At 44.3% G+C, this 27,394-nt stretch overlaps 1 protein-coding gene across 2 annotated transcripts in view; it reads right to left on the bottom strand.

The window, feature by feature from the left end:
• Positions 1-242: 242 nt before the first annotated feature.
• The window catches only part of cad (carbamoyl-phosphate synthetase 2, aspartate transcarbamylase, and dihydroorotase), a 135,839-nt gene continuing 108,687 nt past the window's right edge, over positions 243-27,394 (bottom strand). The window contains exons 37-45 of one of the 2 annotated variants that reach the window (XM_072499022.1): positions 27,024-27,176; positions 26,716-26,876; positions 23,155-23,229; positions 15,592-15,804; positions 12,555-12,680; positions 11,377-11,532; positions 11,047-11,148; positions 5,858-5,952; positions 243-1,919 (exon numbers count right to left, since the gene is read on the bottom strand). In XM_072499022.1, coding sequence (XP_072355123.1) covers positions 1,817-1,919; positions 5,858-5,952; positions 11,047-11,148; positions 11,377-11,532; positions 12,555-12,680; positions 15,592-15,804; positions 23,155-23,229; positions 26,716-26,876; positions 27,024-27,176 — 1,184 coding nt within the window. In that variant the 3' untranslated portion in view covers positions 243-1,816. The remainder of the gene's footprint in view (positions 1,920-5,857; positions 5,953-11,046; positions 11,149-11,376; positions 11,533-12,554; positions 12,681-15,591; positions 15,805-23,154; positions 23,230-26,715; positions 26,877-27,023; positions 27,177-27,394) is intronic. The other variant, XM_072499023.1, reaches the window with a different exon arrangement.

Genomic DNA, 27,394 nt, shown 5'->3' on the forward strand with positions numbered 1-27,394 from the left:
CCTAAAATTAGGGGGGGGGGAAAGAATTGGGTACTCTACATTTGTAAAAAGTTACTTGAAGGGGTTTGCCAGATTTTTCTCCTAGTTATTACTCGATTCTTGTACCCCCCCGCCCCCGCCCCCCCAAGGCTTAAGCCCCAATTTCTGAAGATTGGGAGTACTGCCAACTGCTTGCATGCTATTCAGACAAAAGCGTTAGTTGGTGCAAAGGGTTTTGAAATCAAAATTGACATCAAGCTTAATAATGTTTGCAGTTCACCATATTAAGATTTTATTTTTTAAAAACGTGAGCAAACTATTAATGTCCACAGAAAACTTTCAACAGGATCCACAATGTTCACAATAAGCTAGACTCAACAGATTACAAAACCAATGTTATTGGCTGTGTGCTTAATCAGAACAGAAAAATGTAGAGGTTCTTCGATACTGGAACCAAGCTAACATGTATAGAAATATAAACAGACGTTCATTCAGGCATTTTCAGTAATCAATAGCATTTTGATATATAATGAATTAGGAGGTTGACATTTTGTACAGTTGAATATATCCAGATGATTCAGATGGAATAGCTTTAAATGCATCATTGTTTCTTTACCAGGAATCTTGCAGAAACAAGTAAACCTGTAACTTCACAGTAGCTTGATTTGCCTGGTGTTGGCAAATCTTACTTTTGATTCAACAGCAGCAATAGGCAGTAGTATTTAAGAATATTTCTGGGCATCAGTCAGCAACTACATTTTCAATTTAACACAGTCAAACAGTTTTATTCTCCGGAGTGACAGCAATCAGACCAAGAGGTTCCCCAGGTAGTGAACAGACAGACACGTCTAGTACAATAGGACACAGCAAACACTCCAGGGGTGCTTCTGGGGGACACTTAGTCTACAGTTTAAAATGGTCAAAACCAAATCTGCAGTCCGAAGCTGAACAGTCCTGCGGCAAAGCTGCTAGGATTTCTGCGACTATACTGTGAATAAGTATTTTTTAAATGAGCTGTCACACGAGTATTTGCTAAAACTGCATACATCATATAGAATATTCTGTATTAAGTGATTTTCATTTTGAGAAACATTGAATATAGAAAGGGAAAGTCTTTAAAAGGAAGACTGGTGTGTTGGTCAGCAGTGATTTTAAAACGCCACAGTTTGAGGTTTTTTTAGGACCACTTATGTACATTTTAACAGATGCAAATCAAACAGAGGTATACATCTCCATTCAAATAACTGGAAAATTTGATGAGCCCAAATATCCAGTCTGGTAGTACGAGCAAAAATAAATCAATTTAAGATACAATTGTGCTTTTTAATCTTTACCAATGAACAGAACAGTTTTTTGTTACTACAAATTGTGGCTACATTTTTAAGAATTGTGTTGGACACAAAGAAAATATTTGCTTAACGTTCGAAGAATCGCAAAGACCTGAGTAACCTATTAGAGGCTAAGGCACTTGTACCTCAAAGTTACAAACCTGGGTATTTGTGGAAAAGCTGAGGGCATGGCCTCGCAAAACATGTTCATGAAGTAATAAAGCAGCAATAATATCCATGCATAAAGCCTTTGGTTCTCAGTGAACAAGGAGTGTTTTTCAAGAGGTCAGAAGCTAAGCTAAAAATGACAGCTCATCTAATTTAAGGCATCAAATTCATGGAATTAAATTCATCTTGTAAATCTTGAAATTTTAAAATGACAGTCTAGATAGCCCAAATATTGCCATCGCTTTAAAGCCATGGTCACAACAAAAGCTATCACAAATTTTATGAAGTGTTTTTTGTTAAATGCGGTTCCTTTTCTTGCTGTCTTCAATTGTTTGTTTTTCTCAAAACTTGCCCAGAACCGTTGCTAGTAGAGCCATCCTCACGTACATGCCATTTTCAGCCTGGCGGAAGTAAGCTGCCCGTGGATCAGAATCCACCTCCACACTGAAGAGGAGCAGAAGCATAGTATTGTAACTTTGAACTTCATAAATATAGGATTAAATTTGGTTCAGATTTTGTTCCAAGCCCAAATTTGAGAGGATTACCAAAGATATATGTGCTTTTCTCATTAAGCAAAGACTTGACGACAGTACAAATCCCAGTTTCAATGGACTAAATGCTAAAATAAATGTGACCAAAGGGGAGCTGGGGAATGGTTCTTTCTTCTACTCGACAAATGCTTCATTTGTTGGTCAACTACGAACAATAAAGACGTTATCCATTAGTTCTGACAGAATAATAACAATTACAAAGGGAACTGGGGCGGCACAGTGGCTAGCACTGCTGCCTCACAGCGCTAGGGGCCCTAGTTCAATTCTGGCCTTGGGTGATTGTGTGAAGTTTGCACATTCTCCCCAGTCTGCGTGGGTTTCCTCCGGGTGCTCCGGTTTCCTCCCACAATCCAAAGATGTGAAGGTTAGGTGGATTGGCCATGCAAAATTGCCCCTTAGTGTCCAAACTTAGGCTGCGTTACGGGGATAGGTCAGGAGAGTGGGCCTGAGTTAGGATGCTCTTGTGGAGGGTCAGTGCAGAATCTATGGCCTCCGTGTGCACTGTAGGGATTCTACGATTCATGGAACAGCTAATGTGGCCGATGGACTACATTTAAACAACATTTTACTGAAGAAACAACATTTTACTATTCAAATATGATTTCTCACATTTTGGGGTTCGATTGCTTTTCCACAGAAATAATTTGGATAAAATGGTCACTTTGAAATGCTGGGTGTAAACCCAAAGCGTGCTCGGGTTTAAATACATTTTGGAGGTGGAAAGTAATTAAAATGTGAATAATCTAAATTTTGATTTCTCCAAGGATTATAACTGCTTAGCAATATTAGCCTGCCTCAGTACAAGTAAACATCTCACAAACCTTTAGGCTGGTCTGACTGAAAAAAAAGTGAGAAAAATAGACACCCCGCTTGCTTTTAAATATGAAGCTGCAAGAGCGAGCCTTTTCCAGACTATTAAAATGAATGATGGAGATTGCCCTCTATTTGTTCTTAATCTAGGACGATGTTCAGCACAACATCGTGGGCCGAAGGGCATGTTCTGTGCTGTATTTTCTATGTTCTATGTTAACCGTGGCCATCTCTGTCTTCCCTCATTATTTCCATGGTCTTCAAATCACTGACAAGGCAATCTCTGACCAACTTTGTGTGTCTCACCACCCACTTTCTTCTACAACCGACATGGGAGTCCAAGATGGTGTGTTGCCTCCCACATGCCAGAGTCAAGGAAACCTCAGAGCGGCTGCAGAACATTCTCAAGGGGGAGGGGGAGCAGCCCGTTGGCACAAATGACGTAAATAGGGATGAGGTCATGAGGAGTGATTATAGAGTTACAGAAGATAGATCACTTGTTGAAATGGAGTACCTAAAACTTCAGGAAGTGAAGCACGATACCCACCCCCCCGGTCTACATCAATGGCTCCGAAGTGGAGATGGTCGATAGATTTAAGTTCCTGAGGGTCACCATCACCAACAGTCTGTCCTGGTCCAATCACGTTGATGCAACAGTCAAGAAAGCCCAACAACATCTCTACTTCCTACAGAAGCTAAAGAAATTCGGCATGTCTGCACCAACTCTCACAAACTTCTACAGATGTGCGATAGAGAGCATCCTATCCGGCTGCATTACAGCCTGGTATGGCAACTGCTCGGCCCAAGATCGCAAGAAACTACAGAGCGTGGTGAACTCAGCCCAACGCATCACACAAGCTTGCCATCCTCCCATTGATTCTGTACACACCTCCCACTGCCTCAGAAAGGCAGACACATTATCAGAGACCCCTCACACCCAGGCTTTGCCCTCTTCCAGACCCTTCCATCAGGCAGAAGATACAGAAGTCTGAAGACCCGCACATCCAGACAAGAACAGCTTCTTCCCCACAGTTACGAGACTCATTGACTCTCCCTTGGACTGATCTGTTCCCTGTAAGAACACTATTCACGACGCCTTATGCTGCTCTTATTTGGCCTTGTTCTGCACTGTAACCAATCAGTATTTGTTTATGCACCACTGTCAATGTACTCTGTTGATTATTTTGTCTACTATGTACATACTGGGTATGTTCCCTTGGCTGCAGAAAAATACTTTTCACTGTACTTCGGTACATGTGACAGTAAATATCAATCAAGTTAGGAGAAAAGGTTAAGAAGCAGGATCTCGAGGGTGGTAATCTCTGGATTACTTCCAGTGTCACGTACTACTGAGGGTAAGAACAGCAGAATATGACAGATGAATGCATGGCTAAAGAATTGGTGCAGGGGACAGAGATTCAGATTCTCAGATCATTTGGATCTTTTCTGGGGCAGAGCTGACCTGTTTTAAGGGACAGGTTGCATGTGAACTGGAGGGGAACCAATATCCTGGGGGGCAGATTTGCTAGTGCTACAAGGGAGGGTTCAAACTAGATTGATGGGGGGGGGGGGGGGGGGAAAGAGAGAGAATCAGCAGCAGCAGGGAAGCAAATGAGGGGCTGAAAGGAGATGCAATACTCAGCAATGGCAAGCTGAATAGACATGATGGGCAGCAGCACAGCAGGAAGTGGGGGAAACTGGTTGGATTAAATTGAATCTATTTCTGTGCAAAAGAGGGCTGACAGGTAAGGCTGATGAACTTAGGGCATGGATAGGTACGTGGGACTGGGATATTATAGCCATAACTGAAACATGGCTACGGGAGGGACAGGACTGGCAGCTTTATGTTCCAGGGTGCAGGTGCTTTAGGTGAAACAGAGGTGGAGGAAAAAGAGGAGAGGGGTTGCATTTTTGATTAAGGGGAGCATTACAGCAGGAATCAGAGATGAAATAACTGAGGGATCATCCAGCGAGGATTTGTGGGTGGAACTAAGAAATAAGAAGGGGGTGGTGACCTTATTGGGGTTGTACTATACGCCCCCAAATAGTCAACGGGAATTAGAACAAATATGCAGGGAGATTGGGGAGACTTGCAGGAGTAATATGGTTGTTATAGTCGGGGATTTTAATTTTCCTAACATAGACTGGGACTGCCATTGTGTTAAGGGCTTAGATGGGGTGGAATTTGTGAAGTGTGTTCAGGAAAGTTTCCTCAGGCAGTATGTGGAAGGCCCTACTCGGAAAAGGGTAAAACCTGACCTACGCTTGGGAAATAGGGTAAGGCAAGTGACTGAGGTGATGGGGCCTCTTTGGGACCAGTGACCATCATTCTTTTAATTTTAAAATAGTTATGGTCCACAGGTGCAAGTTCTGAATTGGGGCAAGGAGAATTTTGATGGAATTAAACAGGAGCTTGCAAGGATTGATTGGATTGGCTTCTTTGAGGGCAAAGGGACCACCAGCAAGTTGGAGGCCTTTAAAAGTGAAATAGCTAGAGTTCAGGGTCTATATATTCCTGTTTGGGTGAAAGGCAAGAGTGAACCACAGCATGTGCAAGAGCAATCGGATGTTGCCTAATATCCTCCTTTTTCCATTATGAAATGCCTTGCCTCTGCACGTTAGCCAGCTCCATGATATATCCAGCATTTGGGGGCCAGTTTCGCTCCTATGGACGGGTTCAATTCCTGTACTAGCTGAGGTTATTCAGCTCAACCTTGCCCCTCGCCTGAGGTGAGGTAACCCTCAGGTTAAATCCCCCTCTAAGGAGAAAGCAGACTATGGTCATCTGGGACTATGGCGACAAACATCAAACATACCCAGCATTCTGATTGTATCAAGGAAGAGATATACAATAGATTCAACAATCTCCCTCATTTTACATTGTGTTACAAATACCTACAAGTAAATTCCAATCTGATGCAACTTTATAAGTGTGCAATATTTATGAATGCCAATTGCAGACAATTGCCAATTACAAATTTTCACAATGGACATGCGAACACAAACACCGTGTAGTCTTACCTAACTTCGTTAACTCGTGGCAATGGGTGCATAACCACCATCTTCTTCTTCCCTTTGGTCATAATGTGAGGGGTGAGAATAAACTGTCCAAAACACTGAGGTGGGAAAAAAGAAACAACAATTAATTCATGAATTAGAGACAACAGGGGGAAAAAATTCTGTTCTCTTAACCGCTGTTGTCAGTCATAGCGGCAAAGCACAGAGCAAATTTCGTTGATTCTCCTTCAAAAATGCTGTTAACTTTTCTTTTAAAATACTTCCAAAATACTTGTGTTCAGTGTCATTCAAAAGATCATGGCTGACCCGATTGTGACCTTACCTCCACTTCCCTGCATGCATCCTGTATAACCCTTGATTCTCTTCAACATCTGTGTAACTCTGCCTTGAATATATTCAATGGTCCAGCCTCCAGTGCTCTCGAGGGAACAGAATTCCAAACACGAACGACCCACCGAGAAGAAATTCTTCCTCATCATCTATCTTAAATGGGAGACCCTTTATTTTGAAACTGTCCCCCAGTTCTGGATTCATGCAGAAAGAGAAGCCTCCTCCTAGCAACTACCCTATCAAGCCTCTCAATCTTAATATATTTCAATGAGATCACCTCATTCTTCCAAATTTAATGAGTATAGACCCAACATGCTCAGAAGACAACCCATTCATCTGAGGGATCAACCAAGTAAATCTTCTCTCAACTGCAAGCAGATCCTTCCTCAACAAAACTAAAATTGAACACCAGATTCAAACAATGTACAAAAAATATTCCAACCTTTTCATCCATCTCCACAAACCCAAAAGAAACAACCAATCCCGGATGCCTCCTTTACGCCCCTAACATGTGATGGTGACCAAATCTCTGACAAAGGAAAGAAATGAATGGCACCTGAAGTAGAATCTTTCAGCTGACCCTCTCATTAGATACTTGATTTTTTTCTAAGTGTAAAAATTCCACCAGGTCACCAGGCCAAGCTGCTGCACTGGGCAGGGACGAGGACCTCCAGCCAAACAAGACTTGCCTATGGGCTACCAAGGAAGCAAAGGCAAGAGCATCTACATTTGCGCCCATCTGTAACACCAGCAAGTTTGACATCCCAAAAATAGCCACCAAAGGGCATGGCTCCAAGTCAACCCAAGAATTCCCGACATGGGCAGCACGGTGGCGCAGTGGATTAGCCTTGTAGCCTCACGGCGCCGAGGTCCCAGGTTCGATCCCAGCTCTGGGTCACTGTCCATGTGGAGTTTGCACATTCTCCCCATGTTTGCGTGGGTTTCGCCCCCACAACCCAAAAATGTGCAGGCTAGGTGGATTGGCCACACTAAATTGCCCCTTAATTGGAAAGAAAAATGAATTGGGTACACTAAATTTTTCTTTATAAAGAATTCCCGACATGGCGCTGAAGGAGACCCAAAAGTTCATGAGCCCAGGGCACGACCAGAGCAGGGCGCCCGGAGCACCGCTCACACCTATCCTACTGCGTCTGTAAAAAAAACCTCATTTGGGCCCTGGTCAAATGCACCACCTTGGATTTTATCAGGCTGAGCCTAATGGACAAAGAGGTAGAGTTGACTCCATATAGAGCCTTACTCCACTCTCCATCCTCAAGTTTCTGACTCAATTCCTCCTCCCATTTTCTTCTAATTTCGTGCAGCTGGACCTGATCCGGTGACATCAGTCGACCGTAAATCTATCCATTAATGAGGGGCCAAAGGGAAGGAAGCAATCTTACTTGCAAAGTTTCATACCTGATTAACTCTCGAGGACTTACCCCTCTCCAGCAACTCCTCAAAACTCAGAAACTTACCATCACCAAATAGATTCTCAACCTTTTCCAACCCCTCCTACCTCCAAACCACAAAGGACAAATCAAATATGTTGATTCTCACAGATTGGGGCTAACATTGACAGAGCACCCAGCTTGAAGTGTCGTCTAAATTGTCCCCATATTTTCATGGTGGCACCACCACCGGATTGTCAGTCCATTTCATTGAGGAAAACGGAAAGGAAGCCGTAACCAATGCCTCAAGCTGTTGCTTTTAAAGTCATTCCTCTCCAACCACCCCACATTAACTCTTTCCAAACCACCACGTCTTTCCAATATTCGCCACCCAATAATAATATAACATGTTGAGTAACACAAGACGTCCTGATTGTCTATTCCTTTGTAAAAACCCGTTACGGATCTGGGGGATCCTACCCGCCCAAATAAAAGATGAGATCATCTTATTGGCCCCTGTGAAAAAAGACTTTGAAAGAAGAACTGGAAGGCACCAAAACAAAAACAGAATTCTTGGGAGGATATTAATTTTCATCAATTGGATCCTTCCAGCCTAAGTCAGCGGGAGGCTATCCCATCTCTTTAGGTACCCCTTCACCGCTTTAGCCAGGATCCCAAAACTTAGCTTATGTAATGAGGCCCAGTCATGGGCCATCCAGACTCCCAGATAACAAAAGTTGGACCTGACCAGGCGAAAAAGCAAATTCCTCAGATCGGCTCCCCTTCCTGGGGGATTCACAGCAAAACATTCACTTTTACCCAGGTTCAAAATGCACCCCAAAAAGGAGGCAAACCGGGGGCGCAGCGGTTAGCACTGCTGTCTGATGGCTCGGAGGACCTGGGTTCGGTCCCGGCCCCAGGTCACTGTCTGTGTGGAGTTTGCATATTATCCTCAAGTGCGCAGGTCTCACCTTCACAACCCAAAAGTTGTGCAGTGTCGGTGAATTGGCCACACTAAATTGTCCCTTAATTGGAAAAAGAATTGGGTGCTCTAAAAAAACATTTTTTAAAAGAAGCCAAACTTCTTGAGCAGTTTCATCATCTCCTCTGCGCTAGAGAGAGGGTCTGTCACATACAAGTCATCTGCATACAAGGACACCCTATGCTCCCTACCCCCTCTTTCTATTCCCCTCCACTTTGTGGATGACCTCAGTATGATAGCCAAAGGTTCAATAGCCAGGGCAAACACGAGAGGAGACAATAGACATCCCTATCTCATGCCTCTTCCTAGTCGGAAGTCTTTCAAGTTTAAATCATTTGTATGGTCATTGGCAGTGGAGGCGCTATACAAAAGCTGGATCTAGGATATAAACCTAGGTCCAAAGCCAAACCTGCCCAAGACGTCCAATAAATAGCTCTATTCCACCCTATTGAACGCCTTCTCTGTATCCAGAGAATTAGTCACCTCCGTTTCGGGGGATGGAGAGGGAGACAGAACTACATTGAACAGCTTCCAGTCATTGGCCGACTGTTGTCTCCCCTTGATAGATCCTGTCTCTTCTTCAGGACTCCATGGCCTTGCCAATACTTACGCAAGCAACTTTACGTCTACATTCATAGAATCATAGAATTTACAGTACAGAAGGAGACCATTTGGCCCATCGAGTCTGCACAGCCCTTCAAAGAGCACCCTACTCAAGCCCACATCTCTACCCTAACCCAGTAACCCCACTTTACATTCAACAGAGATATCATAGAATTTACAGTGCACAAGGAGGCCTTTCGGCCCATCGAGTCTGCACCGGCTCTTGGAAAGAGCACCCTACCCAAGGTCAACACCTCCACCCTATCCCCATAACCCAGTAACCCCACCCAACACTAAGGGCAATTTATCATGGCCAATCCACCTAACCTGCACATCTTTGGACCGTGGGAGGAAACCGGAGTGCCCGGAGGAAACTCATGCACACACGGGGAGGATGTGCAGACTCCGCACAGACAGTGACCCATGCCGGAATCGAACCTGGGACCCTGGAGCTGTGAAGCAATTGTGATATCCACAATGCTACCGTGCTGCCCAAAGATGGGAGAGGTATGACCCACATTCCATCAGGTCTTTATCCGTCTTCAATATCAAAGAGATCATCGCCTGTACCAAAAAGGTTGGCAATGCTCCTCGAGTCAGAGAGTCCTCAAACATCTCCAGCAGCACTGGGGTCAGCAACCCAGCAAACCTTTTGTAAAATTTGATCAGGAACCTGTCTGGTCCCTGGCCTTCCCTGACTGCATCAAATTTATACAAACCATACCCTCCTTAATCTCCTCTGGAGTCAGTGGAGCTTCCAATTCCTCTCTCTCCTCCTGCTCCACTATTGGGAAGGGCAAACCATCTAAAAACTCAGAAATTAACCTTGGTTGGGTGGAGACCCCCCCCCCGCCCCAATCGAAACAAGCAGACAAACTGACAAAACTCCAAACACACCGCTCTCTCTTACCGCACCTCAACCATCCCATTAATGTAACCTCTAAACTTAAACTAAATTAATCCATCCTCATATAAGCCAGGTAACCCATCTTGTCACTTCCGTTAACTAACAATTCACTTTTCTTAATGTCTTAGTTATTCACAGATGGTGCATACTTTTCGTAGTCTTTCTTTCTCAGTGAAATATATTTTGGTTGAATACTCTGAAGCATCCTTAAATATCTTTGATTGCTTATCTTTTGTCTCACCTTTTAATCCATCTTCCCAGTCCATTGTAGCCAACTTTATCTTGATACTTTCACAATTGCCTTTATTTTAAGTCAGTAGTTTTAGACCCAAGTTTCTCACCCTCAAGCTGAATGTGAAATTCTATCATATGATCAGTGGAGGTTTTGCAGTGCAGTGGGTAGTGTGCCTGCCTCAGAGCCAGGGTTTTGGAATCATCCTACTCTAGGACTTGATGGCAAAGCAAGGTGCATTCATAACCAAGCCCAACATTGAATATCAACCTGCACATACTTCCAATAAACCTACGGCAGGCAGGAAAATGGGTCGAGTCTCCTGATCAGGTAGAATCTGTAGAAGGAAATGGCAAACCACTGCAGTACCGGTCAAACACACCCAAGGAACAACGAAGCCCAAGGGTGCCAATGTTCACTTAGGGCATGGTACTTGAAGCAGAGAGATCGTTCACTCTTGCCGACACGATTGTTTACTACGTAACCTCTAATTAAACCTGTCTCATTGCACATTAGCAGATCTAAAATTGCCCAATTGGTTCCAGAATATATTGTTCCAAGTAATTGTCCCTAATACACTCCAAGAACTCATCCTCAAGACTACAGTTGCCAATTATATGGGGTTTTAAATAGAAAATAAGTTCTAAAAGCAGAAAATTGAAATGCATGCAGAATTCTACTTTTGAATTTCAAAGATGGCATTGGTGGAGAATGTAATTTGATTCTACTTTATATATATTAAATCATTACCGCTTCGTATTCTTCCTCGGAGGCAAATCTTTCCTTCTGAATCCTAGTCATGTATAACACATCGGTATCTGGCAAAGCTTCTTCCAGACTATCAAATTCTTCCTGTGTATGCAAATTGTGTTAATATGCAGATTGGAAAGCAAACAGCAAAACGGTGTTATAAGACATGTTAAATCATAGCTACGGTATTGAAGTTTTCTAAATTACAAGAATAAAAGCCCAGTTCTCAGAACATGCATACAGGATTCAGAACACAGATTTAATATTAAACACTATTTCTTAAACTAAGTACCTCCAAATTAAACAGAGGCTAGTCTACATATTGCTCACCTGCTTGATTCCTCTAGATGCCAGAAAATGTATGATATTTTGGGGCATCCGAAGGTTTCTGGGAGTAACATATCGGAGATTAACACGGTATAATGTGAGAAGGTAGGCCAGTGAATGTACTGTTCTCCCATGTTTCAGGTCTCCAACCATTGTGATCTATTAACCAAGTAAAGTTACATTTGGTAAACAAAAAATTAGATCAGGAGGTTTGTCCTAAATTTTGAGTAAATGCAGTGCCAAACTGATATTATTTATCCATATGCCAAGTTCAATTACTTCTTATTAATGTGTATTCTGATGTGATCTAGTGACAATATACGCATAGCACATTCACTAATTGTAAAACCTCCTAATAATAATGATCTTTATTCAGGTCACAAGTAAGCTTACATTAACACTGCAATGAAGTTACTGTGAAAATCCCCTAGTCGTCACACTCCGGCATCTGTTCAGGTACACTGAGGGAGAATTCCAAATGTCCAATTCATCTAACAAGCACATCTTTCGGGACTTGTGGGAGGAAACCAGAGCTTCCAGAGGAAACCCACGCAGACACGGAGAGAATGGGCATACTCCGCACAGTGACCCAAGCCGGGAATCGAACCCGGGTATCTGGTGCTGTGAAGCAACAGCGCTAACCACTGTGCTACCGTGCCGCCCTACTAGATTATTGATCAAACAAATGGCTTCAAGATATAGTAGGCACTTGGAGATTCTTACGGCAGCAGGTGTATATTACATTGAAATCAATTAGCAATAACTGTTTATAATGCTGGATAATACGGCACCACTAAGTTCTAAGGTTTCCAGGGCTTTCGTCAATTAAATCTTTAAATTATAACCTGACAAAGTAATGGCATCTTTGTCTAATTGCAGTTTACCATGCACTGGATTCATACCTGGATCAAAAGCAAACCAAAAAGACTGCATATCAGTTGTAAATTAATGTACCTGTTGTCTCAATCGTCTGGAATAAGTTTATTACAAGACAATCTAGCAATATTAGACAAAAGATTGGGCCGCAAATAGTACAACCAAACCCAGTGTGACCCATAGTCTATATTCCAAACTATTTTAACTGGATTGAAGGGGGTTGAAGTAAATCCAGTTCTTACTCCGGCCCGGACCCTGAATTCTGGCATAAATCAATTACACATTTTTTAAAAAATCTCGCTTACAGTCATTCCATTCACAGTTCCCAGCTCCTCCCGAATAGTGAAAATGTCAAGCAAAGCTTGAGTTGGGTGTTCACCGACACCATCTCCCGCATTAATAATAGGTTTTCGGCAATGTTTAGCAGCAAGCTGAAAGAAACAGGTGCACAGAAATTCTTAACCACTGGAGTTGCGGCCTATGTGAAGTCAAAAATATGCACAAGCACAAATACACTAAGCAACACTTTCAGGATCTGAGCCCATCCATTATGTGTCTGATGTCACATAACCAAATTACTTCTGTTTAAAGTTTCTTGACATAGGAGTTAAATAAATCTGTGTGTACAATAGTGTTTCTGACAAACTAAGAAATCTCAAAAAGTACAAGGCTAAACTTGAACACTTAAAAAAAAATTAAAACACAAAACATTTTCCTTCACGGAATCCTTTCATCCATTTCTCATCCACCCACCTTGATTGCCAGCCATTTTCATTTAAATTCTTGGCAACTATATATTTAGACTCTGATCTTCACCAGTTCTCTGCCAGTTCTCTTACACAAGCTAGCACTTAATTACTCCATTCATTTTGTCTATCCTGCTGTTATGATCTCTGTGGAGAGCATTTCTGTTAATCTTTAAAATGCAATTGGAACTTCCAGTTGATAGCTGAAAAGATGACAGGATAAGATTTCACATTTTAAAGACTTTACTGTAAAAGGCTAAAAGCTCTCGAGACACTCTGTACCTTGGAAGTAAATAAAAACATTTTAAAGCATATGCATTTTCAGCCTGACATTCTCAACACTTCCAGGAAAACACAGTTGGAGCTGCCATAGCCTCCAAGTGTCTAACACCTTACACCCTTCCAGCAAAACAACATAGGCCTCTCTTGAGTCTTTCACAATAACATTACTGAGGCCCGTTGTTAGGCAGACCTCAGAACAGACCACATGGGTCCCATTCGTTTCACCCTAAATTAAAGACATAGCCCCAGAACATAACCTTGTAAAACCTTATTTGTTACATTGCATCATTTTCTACTTTCTACCAGAATGTTTCTCTGTGGGAAATTAGCCCATGGTACAAGAGGACCACCAATTGGTAGCAGTCTCATACCATGCCCTAGTAGGATTAAATTTAAAACAATACTCTCTTGCAGACAAAGCAAAATTTTACTTTAAATTTATAATAATCTTTATTAGTGTTACAAGTAGGCTTACATTAACACTGCAATGAAGTTACTGTGAAAATTCCTCAGTCGCCACACTCCGGCACCTGTTCTGGTACATGGAGGGAGAATTCAGAATGTCCAAATCATCAAATAGCACGTCTTTCAGGACTTGCGGGAGGAAACTGGAGCACCCAGAGGAAACCCACGCAAACATGAGGAGAACGTGCAGACTCCGCACAGACAGTGACCCAAGCCGGGAATCGAACCCGGGTCCCTGGAGCTGTGAAGCAACAGTGCTAACCACTGTGCTACCGTGCCGCCCATATGTAAAACAAACTAAAAATCAAACTTTGAAATCTTTCCTCAATACCTGAAAATAAGTTGCACAAATAAAATCATTTTCTGTGCATGCCGAGGAATATGGTATACCAAGAAGCCTGGAAAAAAATCGGATCCTTTTAAGTTTTCTACTTCAGTTATCAAACCATTATGTCATACTTATGCAATAATGAGTTATGGGGCATGAATTTGAAATAGACATTTTAAAACCAATGGAGCCAAGATGTCAAGTGGTCTTTTCTTTCCTGCCAACACACATGGAACTACAAGACCCCGGAGTTATCTTCATGCTTTGAGAAGTTATTAAAATACAAAAGATTTTTCTCGTAATTAATGGCTGTCCTTCCCCAAATAATTAAGGAAACAGTTTTCACAATACTACTCGCACACTTTTCAATTTCAGAGTTCAAATTCAAAGAATGGGTATGAAAAAACCCTATTTTATCACCTTGATATGTAAATGGGTGAAACCTAGACCCCATTGTTTGACATTACAAGCCATTTGTGAGGATCCGGCAAGTACATTTTGTGGTCACAATACAGAAACTAGGTTTTTGATAAGGAGACTCAATAAGGCACATTTTTGGACCAGAAAATGAGAAATCTCTAGACCAGTGAAGGAACAAACCAAAAATACAAAACAGTAGAAAATTGAAAGCAGTACTAAATTTGCATCATTGTTTTAGTGTCCTTTTTTAAAAACGTATCGTAATAATGTTGACAGGATGTGGACATCATTGCCATGGCCAGCATTTAGTGCTCATCCCTAATTGCCGGTGAACTGAATGGCTTGCTAGGGCAATTAATTGCTGTGCATCTGGTGTCACATGTAGCCCACACCAGAATAGGATCATAGAATCTCTGCAGTGCAGGAGGCATTTGGCCCATCGTGTCTGCACCAACCCTCTGAAAGAGCATTCTACTTCGGCCCACACCGCTGCTCTATCCCTGTGACCCCACATCACCTGTACATCCCTGGACACTATGGGGAAATTCTTTATCATGGCCAATCCACAAAACCTGCACATATTTGAACTGTGGACTCACACAGACACGGGGAGAAAGTACAAACTCCACACAGTCACCCAAGGCCGGAATTGAACCTGGGTCCATGGCACTGTGAGGCAGCAATACTAACCACTGTGTCACCATGCCGCCAGCTAAGGATGGCAGACTTCTTTCCCTAAAGGACATTCGTGAACCAGCTGGGTTTTTGCGATAATCAATGATAAGTTTCATGGCCACCATTACTGGGACTAGCTTTCAATTCCAGATTTATTAACTTAATTTAAATTCCACCAGCTGCCAGGGTGGGATTTGAACCCATGTCACTGAAGCATCAAACGGAGTCTCTGGATTACTAGTACAGTGACATTACCACCATCCCCCAATAAATGAGAAACTAATGCCCATGTTTTCTGTTGATTTTTACAAACAAAAGCAGATCAGAAAAAGATATATATTTAAGAAGCAATTTGCTGCAGGTGAAGAAGCCCAGAAAATTAAACTATCAAGTAATATTGTGTGTCCTGGAAATTGAAAGACATACCTCAACTGCACCTGGCTGAGGATGGCGAAGAACCAATACATCCACATAGCAACTCATTGTCTGTACCGAGTCAGCGAGAGACTCCCCTTTCTGTACAGATGAAGTCGCTTCCGAAAAATGAATCAGCGTGCCTCCAAGCCGCTGCATGGCAGCAGCAAATGAACTACTCGTTCTTGTGCTGACCTCATAAAACATGGAAGCCATAACTTTCCCCTGTGATGAGAAAATAGACATGAGTTCTGCATTGGCATCTTATTCTGATGCTTTCAAATCACTTAAATGTGAGGATATCACAAATGATTTCCATAGCGATATAAACACACTGAACGATTACTACTTATATATTTTTTGCACATCTTCATACAATTGCTCCCCATCTAGAAGACAAACCTGAGTCTCTTTGATTTACAGCATTGTTGGTAATCCATTACAAAATAGACATCAGGTCTGGATAAAATGGTGGACAACAGAAATGAGATTCCAGACTCATTTCTCAACTCAACCAGCTGGGGGTCCCCAACAGGCTGGGGGTCCCCAACAGGCTGGGGGTCCCCAACAGGCTGGGGGTCCCCAACAGGCTGGGGGTCCCCAACAGGCTGGGGGTCCCCAACAGGCTGGGGGTCCCCAACAGGCTGGGGGTCCCGCAATGGAAATGTCTCAAAGCACTTTACAGTGAGGAAAAGGCAGGGACATCGAGGAAAGAAAAGGCTGTGTTTATTTGTGCTACAACACATGGGGTAGTACATACTGCACATGTGCAGATGCAGTGTCAGAGAACCCATTTTAACAGGCGGGTCCTGGTCATAGCAAAAATAATGACTGGAGTTTTTCTTAATGTTTTCAACATATTTGCTCAGAATTTGACTGATAATGATAAAGCTTATTTTGGAGCTTTAATTATGATGTCGAGTTTCCATCTCGGAAAGGCTTGGAAGTTGTAAAATAAAGCAATACTTATTTTTAAATAGTTTTTCAAGTAGTGAATAAAAGATGTCTGGGAATGATAATTAGATAATGCAGTTTCACCATTGGTTAAAAATCAAATAAAGTCGCTTTTTTGATACGCCAGACGAGGCGTGGTCGTTCATCAGGCAGGAGAAGCTGGACCTGAACTAAGGGACTGTTGTATGGGGGTGAAATGTGCGAGTGGGGAGGGACCAAGGGGAGGACGGCGGGTAAAGCATAGGTTTATGGGCCTGTCTGCCCTAGTTTGGTTGGTGGTTTTGTGGCTTGTTTTGTTTGTTTTCCAGGTGTTTGGTGTTAGGGGGCAGGAAACGCCCGGGACGGGTTGTCCAGCGCATGGGGAGGTCCCAGATGGCGCTTGCCCCTCTACCCTGCAGGGGAGGGTGGCCCGAAGGAGGCAACAAGTTAAGGGTTGGTATATAGAGGCGGGAGCGGCCGGGGTCAGCATGGGTGAGCTGACTCACGGAAGCACAATGGGGGGGGGGGCAGAGCTAAGCGGGTGCTTGGCAGGGGTGCTGCTTTGCTGACCGAAGGGGAGCCAGGTGAGGGGTATGGATGGAGAGTCGGGCGGTGGGTGCTGCCAAGGAGAGAACTGGAGGAGGGAGGCAGGGGCACTTGGCTGGCCGAAAAAGGGGGGTGGCTAGTCGGCGGGATGGGGGAGGGTCAACCCCCCCAACCAGGCTGATCACGTGGAACGTGAGGGGCCCGAATGGGCCAGTCAAGCGATTACGCGTGTTCTCGCATTTGAAGGGGTTGAAGGCGGATGTGGCCATGTTGCAAGAGACGCACTTAAAGCTCGCGGACCAGACGAGGCTGAGGAAAGGATGGGTGGGACAGGTGTTTCACTCAGGGTTAGACTCCAAGACCAGAGGAGTGGCCATTTTGGTCAGTAAACAAGTGGCATTTGAGGAGGGGAGCATCGTGGCGGACAAGGGGGGCAGGTATATAATGGTGAGTGGCAAGTTGCAGGGGGCCCGGGTGGTGTTAGTGAATGTATACGCCCCGAACTGGGACGATGCGGACTTCATGAGGTGAGTGTTGGGTAGGATCCCGGACTTGGAGATAAGTCACCTGATAATGGGAGGGGACTTTAATACGGTCTTGGATCCGAGCTTGGATCGTTCCAAGTCCAGGTCGGGAAAGAGGCTGATGGCGGCCAGGGCCTTGTGGGAGCTCTTGGGCCAGATGGGGGGAAGTGGACCCCTGGAGGTTTGCGCGGCCAAGGACGAAGGAGTTTTCCTTTTTCTCCCATGTCCATAAAGTCTATTCGCGAATAGACTTCTTCGTGCTGAATAGGGCGTTAATCCGGAGGGTGGAGGGGGTCGAATACTCGGCCATTGCGGTCTCGGACTATGCCCCGCACTGGGTGGACCTGCGACTGGGGGCGGAACGGGGTCAGCGCCCTCTCTGGCGACTGGATGTGGGGCTGCTGGCAGACGAAGAGGTGTGCGGGCGCATAAGGAGGAGTATTGAGAATTATGTGGGAGCGAGCGACACAGGAGAGGTGACGGTGGCAGTGGTTTGGGAGGCTCTGAAGGCGGTCGTTAGGGGAGAGTTAATCTCAATTAGGTCCCATAGAGAGGAGAGGGCGGAGAGGGAGAGACTGGTGGGAGAGATACTTGGGGTAGACAGGGAGGTACGCGAAGGCCCAGAGGGGGGGCTGTTGAACGAGCGCCGGAAATTACAAGCGGAGTTTGACTTGCTGACCACGGGGAAGGCGAAGGCGCAGCTGAGGAAAGCGAAGGGGGAAGTTTAGGAGTATGGGGAGAAGGCGAGTAGGATGCTGGCGCACCAGCTGCGCAGGAGGGAGGCAGCCAGAGAGATTGGGGGAGTGCGGGATAGGGAAGGCAACATGGTACTGAGCCCAGAGAGGGTTAATGAAGTCTTCAGGGAGTGAAGTTATATGAGTCGGAACCCCCCCGGGGAGGGGGAAGGGATGAGGCAGTTCATGGACCAGTTGAGGTTCCCAAAGGTGGAAGCAGAGCGGGTGGAGGGACTGGGGGGCCCGATTGAGTTGGAGGAGGTAGTCAGGGTGCTGGCAGGCATGCAGATGGGCAAGACCCCGGGCCCAGACGGCTTCCCCGTAGAATTTTATAAGAAGTTCTTGGAGCTGCTGAGCCCGCTCCTGCTGAGAACCTTCAATGAGGCAAAGGAGAAAGGGAACCTCCCTCCGACAATGTCGGAGGCATTGATCTCGCTCATCCTGAAGAAGAAGGATCCGCTTCAGTGTGGGTCCTACAGGCCGATATCGCTCCTGAACGTAGATACCAAGCTGTTGGCAAAACCTCTGGCCACCAGAATAGAGGACTGTGTCCCGGGAATGATTGGGGAGGACCAGATGGGTTTTGTTAAGGGCAGGCAGCTGAACACGAACGTGAGAAGGCCCGTGACGTGGAGAAGGCCTTTGACAGGGTGGAGTGGGAGTATCTGTGGGAGGCGCTAGGCAGGTTTGGATTCAGGCAGGGATTTATAGGGTGGGTCAAGCTGCTGTATCAGGCCCCTGTAGCGAGCGTGTCCACAAAACGGCTAAGGTCGGAATATTTCAGGCTGCACCGGGGGACGAGACAGGGGTGTACCCTGTCCCCGTTGTTGTTTGCCTTGGCAATTGAGCCGTTGGCCATTTCGCTCAGGACTTCGGGGGATTGGAGGGGGCTGGTGCGCGGAGGGGAGGAACACCGGGTCTTCCTCTACGCGGATGACCTGCTGTTGTCTATTTCGGACCCGTTAGAGGGGATGGGGGAGGTCATGCGGATCCTGGGGAACATTTGGGAGGTTCTCGGGGTATAAGTTGAACGTAGGGAAGAGTGAGCTGTTCGTGGTCCATGGTAGAGGCCAGGAGGAGAGACTGAGGGAGCTCCCGCTCAGGATAGTGGAGAGGAGCTTTCGGTACTTGTGGATACAAGTGGCCAGGAACTGGGATGCCCTGCACAGGCTCAACTTAACCCGGCTAGTGGAGCAGATGGAGGGAGAGTTTAAAAGGTGGGATATGCTCCCGCTTTCCCTGGCGGGTTGGGTGCAGACTGTGAAGATGACGGTTCTCCCCAGGTTCCTCTTCATATTTCAGTGCCTCCCCATTTTCATCCCGAAGTCCTTCTTTAAGCAGGAGAATAGGATTGTTAAGGGATTTGTGGGCGAATAAAACCCCACGAGTCAATCGGGTATTCTTGGAGCGTTGCCGAACTTCTGCAGTTATTACTGGGCGGCCAACGTGGCCATGATTAGGAAATGGATGATGGGAGGGGGCGGCTGGAGGCGGCTTCGTGTAGAGGCACCAGTCTAGGGGCACTAGTAACGGCTCCGCTGCCATTCTCGCCGGCGCGATACACCACAAGTCCGGTGGTGACTGCGGCACTGAGGATCTGGGGGCAGTGGAGGAGACACAGGGGAGAGGAGGGGGCCTCTGTGTGGACCCCAATACGGAATAACCACAGATTTGCTCCGGGTAGGATGGATCGGGGGGGTACCAAGGCTGGTATAGGGCAGGTATTAGGAGGATGGGGGACCTGTTTATAGACTGGGCTTGCCCCAGCATGCAGGCGCCAGAGGAGAGGTTCGGCCTGCCCCCGGGGAATGCGTTCAGGTACCTTCAGGTTCGGACTTCCTTAGAAAACAGGTGGGGACATTTCCGCTACTGCCCCCACGTAGGATCCAGGATAGGGTGGTGTCTGGGTAGGGGAGGATGTTGGACATATATCAGGAACTGCAGGAGGTCGGTTTCTTGGGGTGGAGGACAGGTGCCTGAGGTGTGCAGGGAGTCTGGCGAATCATGCCCATATGTTTTGGGCATGCCCGGCACTTAAAGGATTCTGGCAGGGATTTGCAAGGGTGATGTCTAGGGTAGCGATATTTGGGGTGGCGGAGGATCCGGGAGTGCAGGAAGTGAAAGAGGCCGAGGTACTGGCCTTTGCCTCCCTGGTAGCCTAGAGACGGATTTTGTTAATGTGGAGGGACTCGAAACCCCGAGCGTGGAGACCTGGGTTAGCGATATGGTGGGGTTCCTCGGCTGGAGCGAATAAAGTTCACCTTGAGAGGACCCTTGATGGGGTTCTCCCGGCGGTGGCAACTTTTCCTTGGCTTTCTAGGGGAGCAGTAAGTGTCAGCAGCAGCAGCATCTTGGGGGCGGGGGGAACTGTTGATATGATGTGAGTTGGGCATGGAGACAAAACCCACTTTGTTCTGTTTTTTTTTTTTTAAATCTGTTTTGTAATTAGTTTTAGTGTAAGCTTTGGGCTATGCTTTTTATTTTTTATTACCATCTGTATTTCTATTTTTGTTATGTAAAAACACTGATTGGAAAAACTTTAATAAAACATTTTTTTTTTAAAAAATCAAATAAAGTTTTTGAGAGAGAAAAAAGAAATATTGCCCAATGTGGGACTTGTAACCAGGACCCCAAGATTAACAGTCCCATAATGGATCAACTGAGGTAGCCGGGCTGTGTCGGAACCCCCTTCTCAATCTGTTCACTTGTTATCGTGACCCTTCAGACAATGGTTCCTGACACATTGTCCTCAGTGGCAGGAGTTACAGTGGGAATAAGAAACAAAAGAATGGGAGAAGCATTGGCAGAGAGAGAGATGGGAAGCAGGATCTGACCCAGCAGAGGAAAGGTCACAGGCAACAGCGACTAAACATGTGGCCAATGATGGAATAGAGGACAAGGAGTGAGCAAAGTGGATATGCAGATAAGGAACCAGACTGGAGGATGGGGAGGCAGTGGAGCTTGGAGAGGCTGGGAGCACAGTCTGTGCTGTTTTGAATGAATTTTAACTTGTCAAAGGCTGAAACATAGAAAATAGGAGCAAGGGGAGGCCATTCAGCCTTCTCCACCATGCATTATGGTCCGGCTGATCATCCAACTCCATAACTAGCTCCCGCTTTCCCCCCCATATCCTTTGATCCCTTTCACCCCAACAGCTATGTCTAACTTTTTCTTGAAAACATACATGTTTTAGCCTCAACTGCTTTGTGGTTGTAAATTCTACAGGCCAATCATTCTCTGGGTGAAAATATTTCTCCTCATCTCAGCCCTAAATGGTCTACGCCCTATCCTCAATACTGTGGCCCCTGGTTCTGGACTTCCCCACCATCAGGAACATCCTTCAAGCACCGACCGTGGTGTAGTTTTGTTAGCATTTTATAGATTTCTACGAGATTCCTACCCCCTCTCTTCTGAACTCCAGCGAATACAATCCTTACCGATTCCATCTCTCCTCATACATTAGTCCTGCCATCCCAAGAATCAGTCTGATAAACCTTCTCTGCACTCCCTCTGTGGCAAGAACATCCTTCCTCAGAGACCAAAACTCCAATATTCCAGGTGCGGCCTCATCAAGGCCCTGTATAATTGCAGCAAGACATCCCTGCTCCTGTACTCTAATCCTGTCGCTATGAATGCCAGCTCCTTCCTCAGGTGAGGTCCTTTGCTGGCATCTCCACATCCTGTATAATTGCAGCAAGACATCCCTGCTCCTGTACTCTAATTCTTTCGCTATGAAGGCCAACATACCATTTGCCTTCTCTACTGCCTGCTGCACCTGCATGCTTACCTTGTGTAGGACACCCAGGTCCCGTAACATTTTCCCCTCTCCTAATTTAGGACTATTCAGATAATAATCTGCCTTCCCATTTCTTGCTACCCAAGTGGATAACCTCACATTTATCCAAATTATACTGCATCTGCCATTCACTTTCTCACTCACTCAACTTGTCCAAATTACACTGAAGGATCTATGCATCCTCCTCACAGCTCACCCTCCCACCCAACTTGGTGTCATCTGCGAATTTGGAGATATTACATTTCATACCCTCATCTAACTCATTTATATTGTGAATAGCTGGGGTTCTTGTACAGATCCCTGCAGTCCCACTAGTCACTGCCTGCCAATTTGGAAAGGCACATTAATTTCTACTCTTTGTTTCCTGTCTGCCAACTAGTTTTCTATCTCAAATAACGATCCCTGATCCCATGTACTTGAATTTTACACGCTAATCTCTTATGTGGGGCTTTGTTGAAAGCATTCTGAAAGTCCAAATAAACCACATCCACTGGCTCACTCTCATCAACTCTACTAGTTACATCCCCAAAGAATTCAAGTAGATTTGTCAAGCTTGATTTCCCTTTCATAAATCCATGCTGACTCTGTCCAATATAAGTGGGGTGAGGAAAGGGATTTAGTTCAGTGTTATGCGGTAATCATGTAAAAAGAAAATAATTTTTCAATGATTTGAATACAGTAACTACCCTCCAAAAAGCCTTAGGATCATCAGAGAGGCAGACAGATAGAGTTGCATGTTATCAGCATACATGCGGAAGCTGTACTCAGTCTTCTGAAATAAATCATTAATAGGTAGCATGCAAGTGGTGAAGTGTGTGAGTCAAGGATGATCCCTATTGTACATCAGAGAAGATTCAATCTGGGATAGGCACATCTTGAAGAAATGTAAAGTCACTTTAGAGAAACCACTAAGCATAATTACAATTATATATATTTTTTTAAATCACTAGCTATCTAAAGCACAATTTGAGAATGCCACTCCTCCGGAATAAATGTCATATTTATTTAAAATCATTATTAGAATCATTATTGAAGAACAAACCTTTAGAATGTCCAAACTCCGATCTTTCTGCACTGTTAGACGTAGATTATGTGCAATGTTGAACAAATGGGATAACTACAGACAAGGAACAACAAAGAACAAGAAAAACTGTCAGAAATTCTACGTACACAAGTAAAGTCTTACCTCACACAGGCTGAAGGTACATATTAGCAATCAATATTAATTGCATTTTACCTAAATTCTCTTCAGAACACATCTTTCAATATGGATCAGGGGAACCAGTTATCTGTAGAACTCTATTATTGTTTACAAATTAATAAGTCATATGATTATAACTGCTGCAGGACTAACACTTTTAGCTTCTCTTGATAGTATGGAAATATCCAGCTAACTGCAACGTGCTGACATTTTGATTGTAGTTAGTCCAAGACGAGGCACTAACAAAGTCCAAATGTTAGATATACTTCAAAAGTCTTCACTCTAAAATCCTCTGGATACATTTTAAATAAAGTATTGTACAAATGAAATCATATCTCAATACTTTTAAAGAACTTTCTTCTCGTACCCCCAAAATCCTCAAAGATAAAGTCCCATAGTTTAATTTTAAATGTATTTTGGGATGTGAGCATTTATTGCCCATTTCTTGTTGCCTCTGAGAAGCTGGTGGTGAGCTGCCATTTTGAACCGCTCCATCCAGAGATAATGCTGGACCATTATAGAGGGCAGTTAAGAGTCAACCACATTGCCGTGGATCTGGAGTGGTGTAGACCAGAAGGTTGGCACAGTTCTTCCCCCGAAGAATATTAGTGAACCAGATGAGTTATTGTAACAATCCAGTAATTTCATGATTATTAATGAGACTTGTATTTGATTCCAGATTGATTAATTCAGTTTAAATTCTCCTTGCTGTCATGGTGGGATTTGGACTGATGCCTACAGAGGGTTAGACGTGATCTCTAGATTACTCATTAAGTAACATTACTACAATGTTATTGCCCCATTTCGAAGTTCTCAACTCAATTCTTTTCATCGTGTCTGCACCGGCCCTTGGAAAGCCCACACCGCCACCCCATCCTGTAACCCAGCAACCTCACCTAACCTTTTTCGACACTAAGGGCAATTTAGCATGGCCAATCCACCTAACCTGCACATCTTTGGACTGTGGGAAGAAACCGGAGGAACCCCAGGCAGACATGGGGAGAAAATGCAGACTCCGCACAGTGATCCAAGCCGGGAATCGAACCTGGGACCCTAGGGTTTTGTTGTGCTGGCGGGATTCGGAGGCGCCGAGCCTAGGGGTAAGGATGAGCAATTGTGTTTTTTTCTAAACCGTTCATGAATACCTGGGTTACATTTGGTAATTTCATTGGCGGAGCAAAGTAAGCATCAGGACAGAAATGAAATAATAGAATAATTCCCTGCAAGTTGAAAGCCCATTTGGCAGCAGACACCATCCCATCCCACCAGTAGCCCTGCCCAGACACCCCCAGCTCCACTTAAACAAAGTGGAAACCGCCTCAGAAGTGCACACTAAATCTTCTTAGCATGCCCTTTGTTTACACTTCCATAAAAGACAAATCTCCAAACAACCATGGTCACTCATTGCACAGTGTGAATTTGTGATAAAAATTGTTTAAATTTTGCAGTGATCTTTTATCTAGCTCAGACAGAATGCATTGTTCGGTTATGTGGTAGATTATTTGCTGTTAGTTATTTAAATGGAGGAATCAAGCTCAACCAACTGTTCCGGTGGCGCAGCGGGTTAGCCCTGCAGCCTCACGGCACCGAGGTCCCAGGTTCGATCCCACTCTGGGTCACTGTCCGTGTGGAGTTTGCACATTCTCCCAGTATTTGCGTGGGTTTCACCCCAACACAAAGATGTGCAGGCTAGGTGGATTGGCCACGCTAAATTGCCCCTTAATTGGAAAAAATGAATTGGGTACACTAAATTTATTTTTAAAAACTAACTGTTCCGGAGATTATTTAATAAACTGTCGCTGTTTGAATTAGAGGGCCATTTTAAAACTTAAAGTGACATAGTTCAGATAAGCACTAGACAGGACACAAAATGTTAGCCATGATAGTCAGTCATGTCCCTGCTCTCGTTGTACAGTCTGAAACAGAGGAAAAACGTGATGTGCTTCTTCACTGCTGCAAGCAGCAATGCTACCATATAATTTATTTTGATTAAGCCATTGTAGTCAGAGCTAATGCTGGCAGTAGAACAGCAAATTAGGTGGCTGAGCATCTCATTAGGATATCGGATTAGAATCTTAAAGGAGCCATGAAAACTCAACTCAATACATCTTTCCAACAATTCATATTGAAACAATCCGTAGCATTATTTAAAAATGCGACTCTATTTCACTGCAACATTAAGTAATATTGGTAAATTTGGTAAACCACTCAACTATGACCAAAATTTAGAGTGGAAGTGTGAGTTCCTGCCATTAGGGATTTATCTCGACGTGCAAGTTGTTCATCGACTTCTTTAAGGAGCATTCAGTTAAGATTGTTTGGGGAGGGTATAAGGATGGTGTTGCCCGTTTGCTGTTGCCACGGTTGTTTTTTGTGTTTTCCTTCTTTGTTATGTATATATTTGACAATGCCTCAATAAAAAGATTTTTTTTAAAAAAAGATCACTAATAAGCATTTGTCGCTGAAAAGGAGACATTCATTTGTTAAATTAAGGTATGAATACAGCACAATTAGACAACTAGTCAACTTTCTGTAAATACTGTGTTGGGAATGTACACCAGTGCAGTCTCAGGGTGAAAACTTGGATACTACTTTTCTCTTTTGTAAAGTATGAGTTTTGGAAAATTTTAAATGAAAACAATGTTTATACCTAGATCGTTCATTTTTTGCGAGGTTTCGCAATTTAACTGGAAATTAATCATAAATATTTACCTTTCTGAAATAAAGGAGGAGGAAAAACGAAACCTGAGCTATGTGAAGCAGTTCTTACAATGGTTTTGCATGATTACATAGTTATGTATGGCAAAATCATCACGTATTAGTAGCTGCCTGTTCTTTGCAAACTGTTAAAATAAATAAGACAATTCAGTAATCACTTGGTGACTTCTAGATCAAATTATCTAGAAATTTAGTATGGTGCAGAACTTATTTTCTCCCACAAGCACAACCGATTGCTTGTGGCTGTCTGCTTCGCATGAAAACCAGAGCCGGGCAGCACGGTGGCAGTGGTTAGCACGGCTGCCTCACGACGCCGAGGTCCCAGGTTCTGGCTCTGGGTCACTGTCTGTGTGGAGTTTGCGCATTCATCCCGTGTGCGTGGGTTTCGCCCACACAATCCAAAGATGTGCAGGGTAGGTGGATTGGCCATGTTAAATTGCACCTTAATTGGAGAAAATGAATTGGGTCCTCTTAAATTTACCTTAAAAAAACATGAAAACCAGAGCCAATGGATTTTGGTTAAATGCTGGGAGGCAACACAATTCTCAAGGCATTATAGACAGCAATATCAGTCCTTCATTAACGGTCCTTGTCAATTATAAACTGTCACTCAATGATCCATTTCACTGCACAGCTCAGCAGGAGAACAGAAAGCAGATTAAAAGCAATGAAAATAGTTATTACCTGGTCCTTAGTAAACTGTCTGACTGACAGAATGTGTTGTCCAACAAAAGAATGTAACAAAGGGGAGCACTGGTAAGGGACAACTTGTGCTGCAAAATTCTGCGGTGACAGAAGCCTCGAGACTGGAGGAGGGTGTATGTAGCCATCCTGATTAGTGGTATCTTAGGCACATTAAAGACAAATAAAGTGTTAGGCATTACTTCTGATGAATGGCTTTTTGCCGTTAAGCAAACATTAGCTGGTCATCGAACGCGTCACTATTGTTGAATACTACTTTGAACATATCAACTGAAAATTGACTAACTTACCAGTTTCAAGTATAATCCATTCATTGGGCTGAATTATACAGTCCCTCCCGCTGGCAGGATTTTCCAGTCCCACCGAAGTCAATGGACCTTTGAACGGCTCGCTGCATTTTACGGCCCCACCCCTGCCGCGACGGGGCTGTAAGATTCCGCCCACTGAATGTGATGAGAGACACGACTTTCATTTTGGAGTTTTAAAAATAAGATGTCAATTCAAATTGATTATATAAACTGATGCCGTCAGATTCATAGCCAATGGGTTGCCCATTGCCACTGCTATCAGACCATATGACACAGAAAGTGTTATTCTGTCATACAGATGGCAGCATAGCATTCTGAGCATGTGTGGTGGATTGCATGTTCCCACAATCTGT

The sequence above is a fragment of the Scyliorhinus torazame genome, chromosome 4 (genome assembly GCF_047496885.1).
Source record: "Scyliorhinus torazame isolate Kashiwa2021f chromosome 4, sScyTor2.1, whole genome shotgun sequence".
Taxonomy (NCBI): Eukaryota; Metazoa; Chordata; class Chondrichthyes; order Carcharhiniformes; family Scyliorhinidae; genus Scyliorhinus; species Scyliorhinus torazame.